Below are 19726 nucleotides of genomic sequence, written 5' to 3'. Positions count from 1 at the left end.
CTTTTATGGATCCATTTCGTTTTTCGATTTATTTTATCTTCAAGTTCGTATAATTTTGGCAGTTTTGTTATCTTCTCCCTTGATTTAGCGCTGTTGGCTGTAGTCGATTTTATTTTGGTCGTGATCGAATCCTTTAGAGTTGTGGTCTTAGCGGTGCTCTGTCGGATTCTTCTGACATGTTTTCAATCAAGATCTACTTTAGACCGAGGTCATTCAGATATCTGCATAAGCTGTTGACTATCTTTTTGGTTCTTGCCAAATTTATGTCTAGTAGTCTCGATATTGATCTTTGGTTCTTAAGCATCGCGTGAAACACCAGTCCTAAAATCACATTTTGAAGTTGCCAACGTACTAGTTAATCCTGCACACTGAATTTCTTGTTTGGTTTACTATTTTGAGGGTGGGCGCAGTTCCTTCACTGAGCATAACCACTTTAGGAACCGACATTTTGAAGCTGTTTCAGTCGTAATAGATAATTGATGATATAGAAGCCGTTATTAGTCTCATCACTTGAAGATGATTGAATTAATAGAGTGGCTCTATCTGCTGTATTTGGGTCAGCTAAGTGTTTGCTATGTCAACATAGGGTCTTGTTGGGGTCAATTTTCACTATGATAGGTTATGCAGGCTGATAGGAGGTCATAAAGCTTTCTGTTCTCTTGGTGATGTCATGCCCTAGCCACTCATACCCTTTATTTGTCTCAGAAAATGCATTACTTTGGTATATGGAGCGATTGGTTTTTGGGGAACACCTATTAATTTGTTTCCCGACCTTTTCCTTTTGGTTATTCATCTTGAGCCAATGTCAGCAGCCATCCAGGGGTTTGGAAAAATTATAGCTGCATAGTTTTGCAGACATTTTAAAGATTGCATGGTGAGTTGGAGCATGAATGTATTTTATACACTGCCTCTCTTTTCATATTAGCATGTGCAATTCCTGATTTTTGATAAATGGATGTTGGGTTGGCCACACCCTCTCAAAAGAAGATTCATATACCCTTACTCTTATTTCTTGTAAGAGTGAAGGAAAATATCAGTCATTGTCAATGTATATTGTTATTTTTTTTAAAACAACCACTGTATTGTTAATTGTTATTGAAATGATGCAATATTGGGCGCTATATAGCAGCAGGGAAAAGATGAGTGAAGTGAAAGTTTAAATGCCCTAATAATCTGATACATCTGAAGGTGACTCTTCTAATGATGTGGATGTCAGACATGAGTTTGAATATTTGTAGTCCTTTAAATTTGATTTGGTTTTTGTCATTATTATTTTATTTTGACAATCATGAGTATGCTAAAGCATGTATTTCTATGACTAAGACATATGCCTGCCCAAATATACAAATATGTACCTGTTTGTTTGAAATTTTAATTTCAAGTCGCTGACGAGCAGACCTCTCTACAAGTTCTCCGACCCTTCCTAAGGAAACCTGTTACAGTGATAAAATTGACAGGATACAAATCCGATAAACTTCTGTGTGGATTTAAAAGCACTTCCAAATTAATATTATGTTTCATTTGTATAATCGAGGCTAATTTTCTATGCTATGTTGAACCAAGTCCAGGTAGTGCTGGTGATGTGCTAGAAGATGATCAGTGGGAAGGTTGAAGGTTTTGTTTATGAACTTCCTAGCAAATATAATAAGAAAATTCTGCAGAAAGATCAAGATGCCTCACTCATATGTTTGCAGCTGAGATCTTTTGCATAGATTTCTCTTATCTAGTCCTGTTCGAACCCTTAATCCTGAAGAAGCTGATTGGTTTTACACCCCTGTATACACCACCTGTGATTTGACACCTAATGGGCTTCCTTACCTTTAAATCACCGCGAATGATGAGAAGTGCTATACAGCTTATTTCTTCAAACTGGCCTTTGGAATCGGACTGAAGGGGCAGATCATTTCTTTGTGGTTCCTCATGACTTTGGTGCATGTTTCCATTATCAAGTAAGAATTTAGTGGATCATATTATAATTTTATTTAAAAGAAGATTATTGTGGTGTGCTTCTGAAGTAATATTTCTCAAGTATATCAGATTTGTCTTAGTGTTGAACATGAAACATAAAACTTTGTCACGTTTTGTTCCAGGAAGAGAAGGCAATTGAAAGAGGAATTCTGCCATTGCTACAGCGTGCTACCTTGGTTCAGACTTTTGGACAGAGGAATCATGTGTGCCTGAAAGAGGGCTCAATCACCATTCCTCCATATGCTCCACCACAAAAATGCATACCCACCTAATTCCTGAAAAGACTCCTAGGTCCATTTTGTTTACTTCCGAGGATTGTTTTATGATGTTGGAAATGACCCTGAAGGTGGCTACTATGCAAGGTAGGTTTCATTCTTAAAGCATACATGCCTAAGAATGCTAACTTGCATCCTATAATTGAAAATATAATTATAATTTAATTAATGTATCTTGTTATTATGGTTGAATTACCCAAAAAAATCAATCAAAATGGAACTTAGTCCTTTGGTGATCTAAAGTTGATTCTTGAGATTCCATTAAAAATCAAGGAAAAATATGTTTAAAGTCTGGTACTATGCATGGATGTTTTCATAATGCAAAACAAACACAACTACAATAATCTAATCTGTCAAGTTGTTGTATCTTGAAAATTTTCAGAGGTGCGAGAGCAGCTGTGTGGGAGAACTTTAAGGACAACCCGCTTTTTGACATTTCCACTGAGCATCCAACCACATATTATGAGGACATGCAACGAGCAGTGTTTTGCCTGTGTCCACTTGGCTGGGCTCCTTGGAGTCCTAGATTGGTTGAAGCTGTGATATTTGGCTGCATCCCTGTTATCTGCTGATGATATTGTCCTACCATTTGCTGATGCAATCCCATGGGAAGAGATCGGTGTATTTGTTGACGAAGAGGATGTCCCAAAGTTGGATACTATACTCACATCAATCCCACCAGAAGTAATATTAAGGAAGCAGAGATTGCTGGCAAACCCTTCCATGAAGCAAGCTATGCTATTCCCTCAGCCTGCTCAACCAGGAGACGCTTTCCATCAAGTTCTAAATGGTCTGGCACGTAAATTGCCACACAACAAGAGTATATACTTGAAATCAGGAGAGAAGATTTTGAATTGGACTGCTGGCCCTGCGGGTGACCTGAAACCGTGGTAGAGGTTATAGCAGTTTTTTCTTTGAGGCAATTAGGATTCTTTATGTTGCTTGGTCAATCCTCCAAGTGTCCATAGGGGTTGGTTGTAATTCAGCTGCTGGTTTCAATATTCATTGTAAATTTTGATAATTTTGCCAAACAATATATTAGATGTGTTGTCCATTTGCAGCTATGGAGTTTTATTTCGTTATTATACCTTGCTTTTGATATTTCTTTCATTGCACGTTTCTTAATCCCCTGCCCTTGATAGTTTGTATAAAAGGAAGGTGTTAAATTTTGTGTTTTTATTTTTTTAATCACCCCTCTGCTAGGGGTGTTGAGTGTTAAAAAAGCTTGAGGTTAGATGATGGTATGATATCTGGTTGTTTTAGAATTAGAGCGCGTCTGGTAAGGACGTAAGGTAGTTTCAAAGCTAATAATGATTACTTGTAGCATTCGTCTTTCTCCCGTATGATTATTTTATATTAACAAGTGGTTCATTGCTAATTAATCGTGGGTTGACCATCATGCCCATCGCCGCCTCCAACAACCGCGTATTTTTCTTTTCTTGGCTTCTTTACGGGCAAACTTTTCATTTACACGAGTGGAATACTTCTAATATCGCTAGATAATTTTGAAGGGAATTTACCTCAAGGTGATAAATGTGTGGTTTATATATCTCAGTTACTAATTCGATTGGGAGTGAATTTCATCGAGAACTTTTTCTTTGACGACATAAGCTGGTGACGAATGGGCATAATAAAGTAGATATTGTCGTACAATGAGAGAACCTGGACGCTGCGGGACTCTATGGAAGCAAATCTTTTTCATGCCAAAGGAAATTTTGCGACTTTCTTCATCCTTTTGCTTCGAAATTGCCATTCTTCTATTTATGCTTCACCTCCCTCTTCATCCCAATCCACACCAACACCATCATCGATCATCATACTTCATGAGCACTGTACTGAGGGTTTCCGTACGTCCAAGCAAGCCTCTAACTTCCGTTACCGATTCCCTTCACGTTTTCTCTCAACGGTTTGTAGTTTTTATAATATCAGAGTTCTCTCAAGCCCCAAAGATAACAATGAGCCGCATTTTCACAAACTAATTTTTAATGGATTTACTAATCTAAAGTGAACTAGTGTCGTCATACCCTTGTGCTTCTAATAATGCTGCAGGTATATTAAAACACCTTTTGTGAAAGGGCCTCGTAGTCGAAGATACTTCTACACTGGTGATCGCTTCACCTCCACTCATAAGAGTTGCAACAGCAAGTTCTACCATTCTAGGTTGAATCGAGGAGTTTACTTCCGTTATAAGCAGATGAATCGAGGAGTTTTGCTTGAGTTTTATTTGCTTTATACGGTTGATAATGGTTCTCATTTAAATGGAACATTCATTTTCAAAGACCGAGGTCCACCCGTGGCGAATCAATCATCTTTTTTTTTCCCCTTATTTCTATTTGGGTGAATAACCAATCAAGTCTTTCTTACGCAATAGAACCATAAAGCAATCTCGGGCTCTCGGCCTATGCCCTGTCAGCCAATAAATAAGCAGATGATGCAACCACATGGAGAAAAACTGCTTCCTGGAGCCTAAACATATCTCTGCATGGACATGCTAGAAAATTCATGCAATCTGACCGATTAAGAAAACAACGAGCTATTTATTGGCTGTTGCAGTAAGATATTACTGCTGACTAACTTAGACCTACGAAAAAGGATATTGCAACGGCGTAAAAATAGAACAATTACACATTCATGAAAGGCACGATTTGGGGTCGCTCCACAATGATTCAAGATCATTCTCTTCAACTGTCTCCATTTCCTATGTCCGTTGCCTTAACAGTAGCTTCATCAAATTATAACAAGACCAGTTGGAGAATACGGTTACTTCCTCTCGAAAGGATCCTGTAACAAGATACATTCATGAGGAATTTTTTCATTCTTGCAAGATGAATGAACCTTCTATTCTTCTCTCCATGGACGGCGGAGGGGGGGAATTCAAGGGAGAATCATATCGTTGAAACTGGAGGTAGGTGCAGGCTTGAACTCATAAGGTCCTTCCTTCGGTCCCCAAACCTGAAATCAGATATGAAACTGAATAATGCCAAATCTTTTTCCCCTCAGATAAATGCCTATTCACAGTAGCCATTACAGTCACACATTTTGACAAACTAGCTAAAAAATGCAGAATCAGCTAACAAAACTAACTTGATTTCCATCATCATCATAACCCCTATCCCAGGTATGTATCTCCTTATTTTTCATGACAGCAAGTTCTGTAGTACAGTAGGATGCTCCATTCTGCAATAACAAAGGACAATATATTATACAGAATTGGAATAACCCCCTCGAAAATGAAAGGGGGTTTGCAGTTTGAGAACAAAAGGAAGGGGGAAAAAACAACTGCGAGAAAAAGACAAAATTTCAAAACCCAAGTTCAACAGGGCTTGTACCGATCCAAGTATTCTAAATTTTATACAATATATTGACACTAAAACCAGATTCAACACAACACCAGTGAGCCAACTTGTGCACAGAAAAGTGGTGCACAGATAGGGGATGGGTTCTATAACGAAACAGTTTAACCAAAAATTACCCATGAATTAGGAAACCCGCCAGGAGGGGTTGAGCCTTCATATAAGCAACGTTTTCCACGTGGACAACGCTTTAGATGTATTGTTGTCAAATGCTCTGCAATGTCCTGCAAACCATGCTACACTTCCTCAGAAGATACCCATGCCTATGCAGTTAATGGATACCATCTATGCCTGAAATCCCTTCCATAACATATTCATTTTAAAATTTACTTTTTAATCTTTTGACAGTATATCGTGTCTCAATTTCATTTATTCAGCCAACTTCTGTAATATTTTACTAAGATCCTAAGATTTTCATTTTTCTAATCAATCTCTTTTCTCTCCAGACTCTTCATTTTAATTTTTTGTCGCTATACACTACCTTTTATAAACATCCAAATATCATTTCATCATCAATCTGATTTGCTCCCCCCCCTCTCTTCCTCAAGTGCGCTCACACATACTGACCTGAGGTTAGAAAGTCAGTGATGAAGTTTCAATTCAGTGATATTGTATGAAATAAATATAAACTATGTTGCTGAAAATCAGATACAATTAACTAATGTCTAGAAAAGTTTATATGGCCTTGTGCCCTTAAACTAGGATCTTGGCATAGACATAATTTAATGCTTTACCCCAATGACTTCTTCTTGCTGTGGACGTTGATCCTTTGAGCGATCACAAAAATTTTTGTACTCCTCCATGTCTCTGATGGCATATGTATTTAACTACAATTAATAGAAGCAAGCATTCAGACAATAATTCAAAACAATATATAATGTCCATCAATTAGTACCAAGAATCAGAATACAATTGTCTTCCAAAGATGAGGTTTTCAGCTTCCTCTTCCAAGAGAACTTCAACAAAACCTAGCTACATTTTAGACCACTTACTTTTAGTTGCCAAATGAATAAGAAACATTAAAAAGTCAAAAAAGTTCAGAGGAGAGGTATCCTCTAGGTAAGGGAACATAGATGGTCCAAAATAAGGGAGCAGGGGAGAAATGCATGAGAACATATACTCTTTAAATATTATTCCAAAGAAAAATAAAGCTTCATTCCCTTTAAAAAAGTGATTCTCAAGGATTATGTGGCAAAATTTAACTAATTTTCATGGAATAAACTCTTCACAATTATTAAATGAGGGGGAGAGAGCACCATAGAACCATAAAATAGCAACCATACCAAGTTCCATACAGATAAGTGCAAACAGCTAAAAGAATCACAATGAGGACAACATCTTTAAAGCGGTCGCATACAAACCTCAACATCACATTTCAACTCTTTTGGACAAGGTTTCACCATGAAAAACCTCTGCAAGAAAATGATAGATGATAATTTAGATCGTGCACCATAGGGAAAACTAAAATAATAAGGAGCAGTGCGGTAAAAATTCCCAGAAAGTCAAGGACTATACATTGTGGAGATGTCTTGCTCATGTTCAGTTTTTTTAGCCACTGGCTCATGTTCAGATTTGAAGTATGAACTAAGAGAAAATAAATTTGAACAAAAATTCGCATCAGATATGCGAGCTACCTGCCGAAATGGCTTTTGTGGAGTCCTCCAAAATGCCTATACGCACAAAACATTCATTGAGCAACTTACGAGATTTAGATCCAAAAGGAAGTAAAATTGTTCACAATGAAGATACTAGTAGACTTGTATTTTATTCACCTGTTCAAAATACATGACCTTTGAACCATCCACTAGTTCTGCCGCAGGGCATGTGAGCATTCTGCGAAAATTAAAGATCAGTGATGCATTTATGAGTGGATTTCTTCTGCAAAGAAATTAATTAAATAAATTCAGTCACCACCCCCTCCCTGTTCTCCTTCTCAGACTAAAAACTTTACAGAGGGAATCGTGAAGAAATTATGGTACCATGGAATGCAGCTTCGGAAACGGTCAAATGTGTTGGTATTGCAAAGGTACTGAAGCTAATTATAATCTGACACTTCCGGAAGTAAAATAGGCGAAACAGAAGATGCTAAAGGACAGACAACGATAATGATGCCAGAAATTGGAAAGAATGAATAACATACCTAATATTGAAATAATTATCCGGGTCTCTGGACGCTTGCTCTTTCGAATACTACACCAAAAAGTCCTCAAAAATTAAGCACAAAAATAGAGGAAAAGATCATTTACCACACACACACACACAACAAGCTACAAGTAGTAGTAGAGCAAATATGAGAAGACGATTAACCTTTTCGCCAGCGAGGGACTGAGAGACAATACGGGCATGGTCCCAACGTGTGGTAGACTTACTCAGTCGCTTCACCAGAAGTGCACCTCCAAGAAGTATTAGAGTCTTCATCACCAGTCCTCGAGCACGGTTCCATCCATTGGAATCGTTCGAATCCGACTCTTTACCCATGTCAACTGTTCACTATACAAATAATATTCCGCGAAATTGATGAATCATCTAAATCTAGCTATTTTAATACATCCATCATCGTCTTCATCTTCGCTCAAAATTGTAATTCCCAAGACGAGAAGACGGAAGTACAAAAAGAATCAAGAAACTTTGAAGGTGAAGCAGAATACGGTTTGGGAAGAAAACCAAGAAACTCGCCGAATTTTAAGTAACAGGAGCAGAAGCATGAAAGGGGAGATTGCAGCCTAGCTGCTTCGTCAATCTTCACTGGAATGAGAAAGGCTAATCATCTTCAACCATCCAGAGATAGAGGCACGGACCTCAACCTTTGTAAGATCACTTCCCCGCCATCAATTGGGTTAACAAGAATTAGTCTGAAATAAAATGAACATATAAGATCTCGTTTTCTTTTATCTCCCGTGTAAAAATTTTCTTTTTCACAGAACTTATTTATCGCATTAAATTTTAATAATTAAATTAGAGGTTATATAGACTATAAATAACCAACTTCTTTTGCTTTTTTTAGGACCGAACAGAGTTTCTTACAAGATGCTCGTTGCGGCTTTAAATTTAGAGTGACTAAAAGATACTTAAATCATTAAAATATCTAAAATAAAAATATTTTTCTAAATATACTTCTATTTGAAAAAAATGAACTTGAAAACAACAATTTCTCATAAACTACGGATTGAACATGCAACGTGATTTTGAAAACAAAAAAAAATTAATACTATACCATTTTATGAAAAATGATGGTCATGGATGGAGTGCGTAATTTTCTCATAAACATGATTAGATTAAGTTATTTGGCTATATATAATATGAAAAATCAATACACAATGTTACATTTTACGTTGGAGCGATTTGAGAATGATTCTGATTAAATAAACGAGTACATTATACATCTTACTAGATTAATCTTTTAAAGAGAGAATAATGGTCCAAGACAACAAGCTCTTATAATTCAACGCAATTTTAAATCAATTCGTTATAGTTTATATACTTGATAATTTGATATGCTAAAAAGCATTTATTTTTACAGTTAAAATCCGTTTTAACACCGTCAACTATACAGAGTTGGAAGCTGATGCAGATTAATTCTGCAGCCTAGTCAATAATTATTAGGTGCTACGGAAAATTAAGAATCTCTAACACCATTTGCATCACTCTTAAATAACTACATAATCATGTAGTACATCTTAACAGTGACATGCTGATACCACTTTATAAATAAACATAAATTGTTTATAATCCAATGCTATAGGGAATTCGTACAGAACTCAATATAATTTATCATTCCCCAAGCATCAATAAAACATCAAGGTTAACTCCATACATGGTTAGTTACTTAGCTTTAACATGGATTTGATCACGAAACTGCCTAAAATCTCCTTCTGGATGTCATGCTAATAGACTTTATCTCCCTCCCCAAGGATGATAACTGCCTTTCACACATACACACTACACGGACTAGGACTTCTAAAAAGTTCTTTTCCTTTCTCGGCTTCTAATGTTGGTTGGAACATAGATTGCTTAAAAATTAATCTCCCGCCTTTCTGCAAAGAACTTCCCCGATACAGGTTGGTCAGGAAGAAGGGCAAGCCAGACTCCAGTATCAGCTCCTTCCTCAGCTGTAATATTTCCTGCATAACCTGTAAGAGCAGTCTTCACCCAGCCAGGGCAGTAGCAGTTGATGTAAATCTTCTGACCTTGGGGTCGCTCAGGAAGCTTTCTTGCCATGAGTCTTGTATAAGCATTGACTGCAAGTTTTGACACTGAGTAGTCGGTAAAGGTTTGAGGCCACCCATTTGACGTCCAGGTTCCATCTTCTACTTGTTGTAGGAAAGTGGACACAGTCCTATCAATCAGTTCTTCCGAAAGAGATTCCTCGTCACTTAGTTGCTCCCTCAAGGCTACATCACTGATTCGCTGTCGCTCAAGCAACCAATAATCAGTTTTTTCCCACCTCTCTTTTGGTTACAATCTGTAAAAAGGTGTGCGGGGAACCAAGGGCTCTATTGTACTTCAAAGCAGCTACAACAAATTGAAAGGCTGTACTATTATTTGAATTTTTCAGTCTCACATGTCAATTAAGGGAAAATGGAATATTGGAGTGACCATAGGAATTTTGCTGATATGTGTCATAAAGCGTAATGCTTCTCTAACACTTTCAAGTTTCAACCTTGTTAAAAGTTAATTTGAAGTAATATTAGCAAATTAGAAATAAAGAAATTTACGGATTTTAACATACAAGAACAAGGATATCTTTGTAGCGAAGACATGTTTTAGTTTAGTCCCAATAATGACAAATTCTGAATTTGAAAAGGGGGAGCAACAACAAGAAAATAGCAAATTAAATTTACCAGAAGAAAGTGTTAACGAGGGAAGGAATAAAAGATGAAGATAAACTTTGCTTCAGGATTTATCACTAAAAAAAAAAAAAAAGAGGCACAGCATTGTTTACATACACACATTATATACACAAACATTTAAGTCTGTATATAACACGGAAAAGGTGTATTTTCAGGAAGCAACGTAAAGAATTTTCACTTACATTACGTCTACCATTTAGTCTACCGAGACGCGAGCTCACATTTACAATACGAGCACCAGCAGTGGAAGGCTTCATCAATGGGATCATAGTTTCAGTCATGCTCTTAACGCCATAGTAATTTGTTTCAATAACCTTAAGGGCATTTTCAACAGAGTTATCAAACCGAAGATTGAAATTAACTCCAGCATTGTTTACCTGCAGGTGATAATATTATTTAGAAACATAAATCGAGGGCCTGTTCTACTTCTAGCTTCGACTAAAATTTATTGTGTTCGATTAGAATTTCATGGTTAGAAAGTATTGATATATAAATATATATCTCTAAAGTAAAGATAACACATATAATGCAACATAAAAAGACAGTAAAGATTGAGAAGATGAAGTAGAAGCAATTAGAATGTATAAACAACTATAAAAATGCCAAGATCAGTTAGTTGGTCAATGCTTGAGCTGAAACCAGATTAAATATATGTATATAATTAAAAGAAAAAACTTGAAACTGACCAGAATATCCAAACCAGCATAATTTTTCTGTAACCACTCAGCAAAATGGTAGATGGACGAAGAATCTAAGACATCCAGCTGATGTGAAACTACGTTAAGACCACCTTCTTGCAAGACCTTAGCTGCCTCACAACCAGCACCCGCTTCCCTTGATGTCAATATAACAGTCAATCCATGTCCAGCAAGTTGTCTACAAATCTCAAATCCAATACCTCTGTTTCCACCAGTAACCACGGCAACTGTTTCCTTAGACCACCACCTATCATTATGCAATAATAAAAAATATATATATATAATGCCATGAACTGCGGGACAGATTCTGAATTATTGTGAAGTGTAAACAGAAATCATGGTTTAAAAAAATACAAACAGCTATAGTTGCACGCCTGCTAGTGCCAATATTCTAAGGTCAAATTCAATTATCCCATTAGACAGACATGCGGACTTCTTCTCCATTTAGACGAGATACTATATTACTTGATCGAGGAAATGACAAGTTTATACATCCAAAACATTCTCCTTTTCAAGTTTTGCCAAGTTCCAACCCTTACAAGTTTCACTGTCCCTTAAATTTTACCACTCGTAAAGTCGTAATGCTGTTTGTCCTATCAGCTCTATTAGAGTATGAGTTGTTGGTAGATTTTTCGGAGTTAAAATCCAGTAAATGTTGGTTTTGGCCTTTTCGGCACTGAGCGATCATAAATCCAACAGCGAGAAGGCACAAAAATTGACTTCTTCTGAAAAGGTAAGAGAGTAAAGGAGCAAAATATCCAACCTCTGGTGATCAGAATAAGGAATGGTCCTGAGAATCGAGATCTCTTGCATCCTCTTTTCTCTTCGCTCCCCCGCTTTCTCTTTGTTCCCCATATCTTTTTCGTGTCCTATCACCAATGCTTCGGTTATGGAGCTCGCTTACTGTTTGGAGAAACTTGGAGCCTCGGGGCGGTGGGCTTTTGAGGAATTTCCCATCCCGACGTTGGTAACGTCGGAGATCCTACCCTCTTAGCGCCCCAAAGGAGCAGCTTCCCCGGCCCCGGTTACAAGTCGCTTCGTGGGCTTCCATCATCCGTTTCCTTCAATTTCTTTTGTTAATCTTTTTTTTCTTGGGCCATAGTTTACATGGTTTTGTGGTTGAGAAAAATATAGCGAGGTCCAAAACAATGATAGCTGGGTTTTTAATAAAATTTTTATAAAATAAATTATAAATAATTATAATTATAAATTTATATTATAATTTAAGAATTATATTTAATACTTAAATAATTACGTGTAATTAAAACTCATGGATTTATGATTATTTGAATTAATAATTTTAATTTATTTTTTAAAATTTTTTATTGAATACCTAATTGTTATTAATTCAATATTTTAAGATTTAATTGTCATTTTTTTATTTTATTTACATACCCTTTTTCTGTCACGAAGGAATAACAAACTATACTGAGAGTACTGACAAACTTTTATAGGAAAATCACATCTAAGGATGTTGAAAAAAGTTATTAACATGCAAGGTTCAACAATAAATATTTAATGTAACCAATGAATATATTAGGTTGTGTTAGGAACTTTTCTTTTTATTTTATTTGCAAGAATTATTACACTTCCAAGAACATCTTTCATATTTTATTAGATTCACTTCTAAATTCTCATAGGTATAATTCTATAATTTTTAATTGAATGTGATTTTTGTTCAAATTTTCTCAAAAATATGGGTACAACATATAAAAAAATATTTGAATTATTTGATAAAATTTCATTCTATATTTTCTAATAACCAATTATAAGACATTCTTATGATTTTGTTTTTTGTCAACATTTTCCTCCCGAACATTACATAAAATGTTTCTTTCACATTGTAACATAAGTTATGACCTTAAAATTTATTACTTCTTAACAAAACATGTTAAATTAAAAACAAATTAATCGTTCATTCATTTTTTTTAAATTTTAGAAGTGAATATATACTTAAACAGATTTTCATTTTGTCTAACAAGATAACACTATTATTTAAATTGAAATTTTGTAAATATTATTATCTATACCACTTCTTAAAATTTTCTTATATGTTGGCAACTTTTTTTCTTGGTCCAGAGAAACTGACTCTCTACTGGAGATGCTCCGATGAAACTGAATATGAATTGATTTGTTTTCATTCAACTGAATCGCAGTGTCACATGGAGTTCTGGCCATTAGCGAATTAGTTAGTTTATATTATCCTCAAGACTATTGGAAGTAGCTCGTCTTTCTTTCGCACGTCAACTTGGTTATGGGGCATGATTAGAAATCATTTGGGCTCCGCCAGCGTAGGTTCGAATCCTGCCGCTCACGTTTTATCCCCTGTTTTCCCCTCATAGCAATTTGAAAGGGGGGTAGATTCTGCCGCCAGCAATGCAAGTTCGAGTCCAGTTTATATGCTTCCACCGCGAGGGGATTCATGACTGACGCAAAGGAGCTGGGTTACATGAATCCCTTAAGTGGGATAAAGCAATGCAAATTCATCAAACAACTCCATCAGCTTCATGCTCACTCCATTACCTCCGGTCTCCTTTTCCTTCATCCTTCACATTTTTTGGACACTATTCTTCATACTTTCGTTTCCATTCTCATACCCGCTAACTTAGCCAAATCTGCAAGTTTCAACCCATCGAGCTATGCACTCTCTATTTTCCGTTCCATTCCCAACCCATCAACGTTCTCGTACAACAACCTCATTCGAGTCCACAGTCTTCTTTCCACCCCTCTCTGCGCCCTCCAAATCTTTACCCTGATGCGGCGTCTCTGTGTTCCCCCTGACTTCCACACCTTCCCATTTGTCCTCAAAGCCTGCGCTCAACTTCGTGTTCATGCTCTCTCACAATCTGTTCATTCACAAGCTCTCAAGTTCGGGTTCGTGGCCCATTTGTTCGTGCTGAATTCTCTCGTTCATGTTTACTCTATCCACAACCGTATCGATGATGCCTACCAAGTGTTTGCGGAAAGTTCTGACAAGGATGTTGTCTCTTACAATGCCATGATTGATGGGTTTGTCAAGACTCAGCAGATTACGCGGGCACGTGAGATGTTTGACCGAATGCCAGTACGTGATGCTGTGTCTTGGGGCACAATGATTGCTGGTTATACCCAGGCTAATTTGTGCAATGATGCACTTGAACTCTTCAATAAGATCCTTGTTTTAGAACTTCGGCCAGACAACATCGCATTGGTCTCCGTTCTTTCTGCTTGTGCTCAGCTGGGGGAATTAGAACAGGGAAAAATTGTTCACGAGTACATTACCCGAAATGGTATTCGAGTTGATTCCTTTTTAACCACTGCTTTGGTGGATTTTTATGCCAAGTGTGGATGTCTTGAGGCCGCAAGGACTATATTCGATTCAAGTGCTGATAAAAATGTGTTTACGTGGAATGCAATGCTTGCCGGCCTTGCGATGCACGGGAAAGGTTCAATTTTGCTGGATTACTTCTTTAGAATGATTGGAGCTGGAATTCAACCTGATGGAGTGAGCTTCCTAGCTGTTTTAATGGGATGCAGCCATGCAGGTCTGCTTCATGAAGCTCGGAAGCTCTTAAATGAAATGGAACCTGTATATAGGATTCCTCCGGAGCTCAGACATTATGGTTGTATGGTGGACATGTTAGGGCGGGCAGGTTTGATTGGAGAAGCAATGGAACTCATAAAAGGAATGCCATGCGGTGGGGATATTTTTGTGTGGGGAGGATTGCTCGGAGGATGTAGGACTCATGGGAACCTTGAGATTGCAAAGAAAGCAGCCCAACAAGTGATGGAGATAAAGCCAGAAGATGGCGGGGTTTATTCCATCATGGCCAATCTTTATGCCTATACAGGGCAGTGGGATGATGTAGTCAAGATTAGAAGATTGTTGAGTGCCAATAAGAGGGCCAAGAAAATCATTGCCTTTAGTTTGATTAGATTGAATGACGACCATGACCTTGAGTCTGAGAATGCGGACAGCATGACATCCTTAAACTGATGGTAGGATTGAATCTATCTACAATTGGATTTAGTTCAGTGAGGACAGTTGAGGCCTCAAAGGTAAGACAAAATACAAGTTTATAGCCCAGATTTTATTCATTCCCAGTGTGACTTTCACACACAGAGTTTGGTAACTGTATAGTCTTTTGGTTATGTGTGGTATGTGAAATGAACAGGGACTATTGTAATATTATTGCGGGCTTGTGAATGTTGTAACGTTCTAAAATTTTAATTTGAGAAACTAATTATTAATTAAAGGATAAATTAGTAATTTAGTGGATTGATTAGATAATCAGGATTTTGGATGGCAATTTGAGGTTTTGATTCTTTAGATTATTGAATGGATAGGATCAGGTAGAAAAAAGGTGTTTTGGAGTAAAGCATGTGAGCACGGTTGAATTTTCTTCACTATGTCACACATCATGGCACATGGCACAGAAAATGACTTCAAGGCTTGTGAATCAGCTCGTGGACTAGAGAAGGAAAAAGGAAAAAGAGATACGGTGGAGAGAAGAAGATAAGGAGGTGAGCTAGGGCAACAAATTTTGGAAGCCTAGGAAATATTCTAGGCCTGTCCCTTGGTGGGTGAATTTCATACTACTCTCCGATTCTACACTAATTTCCCTTAGTTTGAGTTATGAAGAAATTGAATCAAAGAATTTTAAAGGTTATTTTCTTATCCTTTAGTAATATAAAGACTCTTCGGAGTTGAATTAAGATTTTGCAATTGGTTTAGAAGTTAGTGTCTAAGCTTTGAAGCTATAAGCATAATTTGTTCTGATTTAATAAGTTAGAATGGGTAAAAGTTTGATAAAAAGTGTGTTAAGGGCTATTGTCGGCTTCAAGAGGACTTAGTAGGATATTAAAAACCTAAGATGGGTAAATAAGTGTGTTTGATTGTAACAATTAGTACTTTTGGTCAAGTTAGTAATTGACTAATAATACTAATTTGTATACAATAGCATAGTTTATGCATTGTCTAGCGAGAAAGGAGTTCAAGAAAGAGTAGTGCCACGGGTAACCTTTCTAAATACTGAAGGGTTAAGGTAATCAGATAATTTATTATCCCTATTAATTAGTTTAATTGTTTATAAGTGAATGTTATAAGATAATTTATGATATTATAGTATGTTTTGGAAACTTGCATGTATTAGCATTCAAATGAGTTTGACTTTTACTTAAAAGTTTTGCTTATGGTTTAAAAAGGAAGATTTAATATGTAAGGGTATAATTGTGTGAAAATGTGTAAATGTGATTATACGCATGTAAAAGTGACATGATCATATTAGATGGTAGGAGTTTACCCTAATTGTGTGGAGATGTGTGATAAAAATCCATGTAGTTGGCTAGCACCATGAGACATCCAGTGTAGTATTATACTTGAGACTGTTATCATAAGACATCCGGGCAGTGTGGCAGCTCCTAGTGCCTGAAAGGATACTGTTAGGAGTTAACGACACCCCTATTGTGTGTTTTTGATAGGGGGAATTCATAGTTTAAAAGTAGGATAGAATGCATTTGGTCGGGTGTTTCTACTATTGAAGGTGTGGTTGATCCAATAAAGTCTACGAGTTTAATCGAGGAGTTTGGAGGTTTAGTGGATAAATGATCATGCAAGTGTGCTATTGTTTTTATGAAAATCATTATAAACATTTATATATGTGTTTATTTAGAGTTAACCTTGTTAATAGATGATTGGTGAATTATCTTGATTATTGAGATTTTTTTTAATTTCACCTATGATTATTAATATATATATATATATATATATATTTTACAGGATTTGACATTGGGAGTTCAAAAGGGAAAGAATCGGACTGAGCTTAATGGATTTCTTATTAGCTCACTAAGGTTAGTGTAATGAAATTGTTTGGGTAAATAATATTTTGTATATAAATTACCATAGGATCATATGCAAGCAAATGTGATATTGCGCTTGTGTGTATTTATGTCACCACCTAGCCTTGTAGAATGTGTATGTGTGTTTGAGGTGAATTTAGTAAATGAGGGCAAGGGTACTATTACAATAGCATATGTATGCATATGTCTAGCGTGAAAATGTTTGGAGTTTGGCCAAATGTATAAATGTGTGTGAAAGTGTGCTTTTGCCTTAGTGTGGGCTTAAGGACAGTTTAGTGACCAAATTTGTGTGTATATGTGATATTGTTTATATAATTGTTCAAATAGGTGTTAAATGTCCTATTAGATGTGGTCAAGACCTATAAATGGGTAATGACACTTGCTTTGAAATTGAAGTGTTCGAGTGAGTGAAAATGACTTAAAACAGTTGTTTTGCATTCATGTGCTCAATTTTCAAACGAAATATTGGATTTAAACGAAATCAATGTCATTAGCTAGACTTTAAAATAAGTTTTGTATGAGCATTTGAACCATTTCAATTGGATAACGATGCGCTTCAAGAGTTGATATCAAAAGTGTTGTTTAACAACAAAATCTGGCACATGCGCCACGTCGCATGGTCTATATGCCGTGTCGCATGTCACAGAACAAGAAGTGGTGACTTTATACTGCATGTTGCAGCACATGGCTCAATTCAACCTAAGATTGGTTTTGCTTCTGTTTTCTTCGTGTGTTGTGCATGCCACTTCATGCTTCCACTAGGCACATATATGGATGTTTTGAACACTGAAAAATGGTTTTCCAAAGGATTTATGTGGGATCTCAATTGATGATGGCTTTTTAAATTTTAAAACCTAAGTATGATTTGGTATGCTAGTCCGTAATGTCAGAAGGGTATTACAAATGGAGTAATTGTATTTTTTTAAATGATGATAATGATAACAATAACATAATAAGCATGCAAAAAAAAAATAGTGCTATGATTTGTGTTTTCTCATTCCATTTTCCTTCATCACCGAAGGCCATGAATGATCTAATATTATCAAAACCAGATACTACTGAAAAGTGGAATTATGGATTACAGATGTTCTTCATTCATCTTGTTAACTGTGAAAGGAATTTGATATTATTGAGTGTATGTATGAAATTTTCTCAAATGCTACTAGGAATATCTAAATATGCCACCTGTTAAGGATATAGTCCAGCATATCCAAACCAAGCCCATCATAAGTTCAAGCCCAAGTATGAAGCCCAAAGATATTAGGTTTAGCACTACAGAACATACTAGAATGAAGCATGCCATCTAGATATTTTATAGTGCTCTTTCATGATATTGACACGTGTATATTAGTCATGTTTGTACCATATTGTGTAGTGCTCTGCCAGTGTGTATATTTGCATATAGTGTATCAATCATTTGCAACGTAACAATACAGAACTTTTCCAACCAATATTTCTCTTGTCTCTTTGCTTTTCTCTGACTTGGTATTGGAGCCATGGCTTCAACTTCGACACAACTTTCCTCCTCCGCATCACCTTCAACCACCACTGTGCCTCCCTACACCCCTAGCACTGCATCTCTTACTGTTACTCTTCCCAAAATTCCTTCCCTTATGTTGTCAAGCTCTCAAGCTGTCTCTGTCAAGCTGGATAGAGACAACTATCTTCTTTGGCAAACCACCGTTCTTCCTATTATCCATGGTTACCATCTAGAAAGCCACATTTCAAGGGCAAAGTTGTGTCCCTCCGAATATATCTTTGAGAATGATGAACTCACAATTAATCCTACCTTTCAAGACTGGGATGCTAATGACCAGATGCTAATAGGATAGTTATACAACTCTGTGACTACTGAAATTACTGCTCAGCTCACTCACTGCAAGTCTGCCTTTGAGTTATGGCAAGCTGCCAAGAATCTTGCTGCTGCAAGTTTAGGCTCGTGTTTTGCTGCTCAAGTCAGAGTTGCATCAAACTCACAAGGGCTCTCTCAAAATGCATGAATATCTTTCAAAGATGATGGTGATTTTTGATAACTTGCTTATGGCTGGCAATCCAATCTCTATTACTGATCTTGTTACTCAAGTTTTTGCAAGTCTCAATTATGATTATAATCCAGTTGTATGTCAACTTGTGGATAAGAAAGATATTACATGGGTAGAACTTCAAGCTACTTTGCTCACTTTTGAAAGTCGTCTTGAGCAACTAACTCATCTTACCTCTTCAATGAATGCTTTCACCATTACTAGTCCTTTTGCCAACTTTGTTCAAGGACGTGGAAACAATCGCGGTCCCTGGAGAGTTGGTTCAAACAGGAGCAGGGGAGGATGTTGAAGAGGAAGGATGCCAAGGAGCAATGGTGGTCACATTGAGTGCCAGTATTGTAGGTGCTTTGGACATTCTGCTATGGATTGCTACTACCTGACTCAAAATGTTCAGAGGCCTGCTTCAACTGGAAACACCAATCTGCGGGGAACTAATACTCCTCTCTACTACAATGCCTTAGTTGCAACACCTAAAGCTGTTCATGATCAAGCGTGGTACATGGAAAGTGGAGCCAATCATCATATCACTAACAATGTTCAAATTGTTGAGCAAACAGTAGGTTATCCAGGTAAAATTACAATATATGTTGGTAATGGACAATCTATCCCTATCCTAGGTAGTGCAGATAATAGCATGAAGAGTTTTAATGGTACAAAGGTTTTACTTAAGAATGTTCTATATGCTCCTCATATCAATAAAAA

At 36.7% G+C, this 19726-nt stretch overlaps 3 protein-coding genes and 1 pseudogene across 3 annotated transcripts; 2 read left to right on the top strand and 2 right to left on the bottom strand.

Annotated features, from left to right (window-relative positions):
• The first annotated feature begins 1568 nt into the window (after positions 1-1568).
• On the top strand, positions 1569-3344 carry LOC129300166 (probable beta-1,4-xylosyltransferase IRX10L; annotated as a pseudogene).
• Positions 3345-4585: 1241 nt separating this feature from the next.
• LOC129300168 (chromophore lyase CRL, chloroplastic-like) lies at positions 4586-8452 on the bottom strand. The gene is made up of 9 exons (XM_054938697.1): positions 7904-8452; positions 7737-7786; positions 7369-7429; positions 7231-7266; positions 6958-7008; positions 6331-6423; positions 5716-5820; positions 5328-5420; positions 4586-5195 (listed from the first exon to the last, which is right to left on the bottom strand). The coding sequence occupies exons 1-9, from the start codon at positions 8072-8074 to the stop codon at positions 5118-5120; spliced, it is 738 nt and encodes a 245-aa protein (XP_054794672.1). The 5' UTR covers positions 8075-8452; the 3' UTR covers positions 4586-5117.
• An 812-nt stretch (positions 8453-9264) lies between these two features.
• LOC129300169 ((+)-neomenthol dehydrogenase-like) lies at positions 9265-12188 on the bottom strand. Its single transcript, XM_054938698.1, has 4 exons — positions 11908-12188; positions 11133-11391; positions 10629-10823; positions 9265-10003 (listed from the first exon to the last, which is right to left on the bottom strand). Exons 1-4 carry the CDS (start codon positions 11997-11999, stop codon positions 9608-9610), a joined length of 942 nt encoding a protein of 313 aa, XP_054794673.1. The 5' UTR covers positions 12000-12188; the 3' UTR covers positions 9265-9607.
• A 1378-nt stretch (positions 12189-13566) lies between these two features.
• Positions 13567-15120, top strand: LOC129300165 (pentatricopeptide repeat-containing protein At5g61800-like). The gene has a single exon (XM_054938696.1). It carries the CDS (start codon positions 13567-13569, stop codon positions 15118-15120), a length of 1554 nt encoding a protein of 517 aa, XP_054794671.1.
• The last annotated feature ends 4606 nt before the right edge of the window (positions 15121-19726 follow it).

The sequence above is a fragment of the Prosopis cineraria genome, unplaced genomic scaffold (genome assembly GCF_029017545.1).
Source record: "Prosopis cineraria cultivar Desert tree isolate PC_DT_omini unplaced genomic scaffold, ASM2901754v1 PC1461, whole genome shotgun sequence".
Classification (NCBI taxonomy): Eukaryota; Viridiplantae; Streptophyta; class Magnoliopsida; order Fabales; family Fabaceae; genus Prosopis; species Prosopis cineraria.
This window is presented reverse-complemented; position numbering and strand designations above follow the sequence as displayed.

Bases quoted from the DNA above. Each gene is read 5' to 3' on its own strand.
- LOC129300168 (XM_054938697.1), bottom strand. From the start codon at position 8,074: ATGGGTAAAGAGTCGGATTCGAACGATTCCAATGGATGGAACCGTGCT. The intron at 7,787-7,903 runs GTTAATCGTCTT...TTTTTGGTGTAG, and splicing joins AGTCCCTCGCTGGCGAAAAG to TATTCGAAAGAGCAAGCGTC. The intron at 7,267-7,368 runs GTGAATAAAATA...TTGTGCGTATAG, and splicing joins AGGTCATGTATTTTGAACAG to GCATTTTGGAGGACTCCACA.
- LOC129300169 (XM_054938698.1), bottom strand. From the start codon at position 11,999: ATGGGGAACAAAGAGAAAGCGGGGGAGCGAAGAGAAAAGAGGATGCAA. The intron at 10,824-11,132 runs GTCAGTTTCAAG...TATCACCTGCAG, and splicing joins ATGCTGGTTTGGATATTCTG to GTAAACAATGCTGGAGTTAA. The intron at 10,004-10,628 runs GTAAGTGAAAAT...CTTGAGCGACAG, and splicing joins GACTAAATGGTAGACGTAAT to CGAATCAGTGATGTAGCCTT.
- LOC129300165 (XM_054938696.1), top strand. From the start codon at position 13,567: ATGACTGACGCAAAGGAGCTGGGTTACATGAATCCCTTAAGTGGGATA.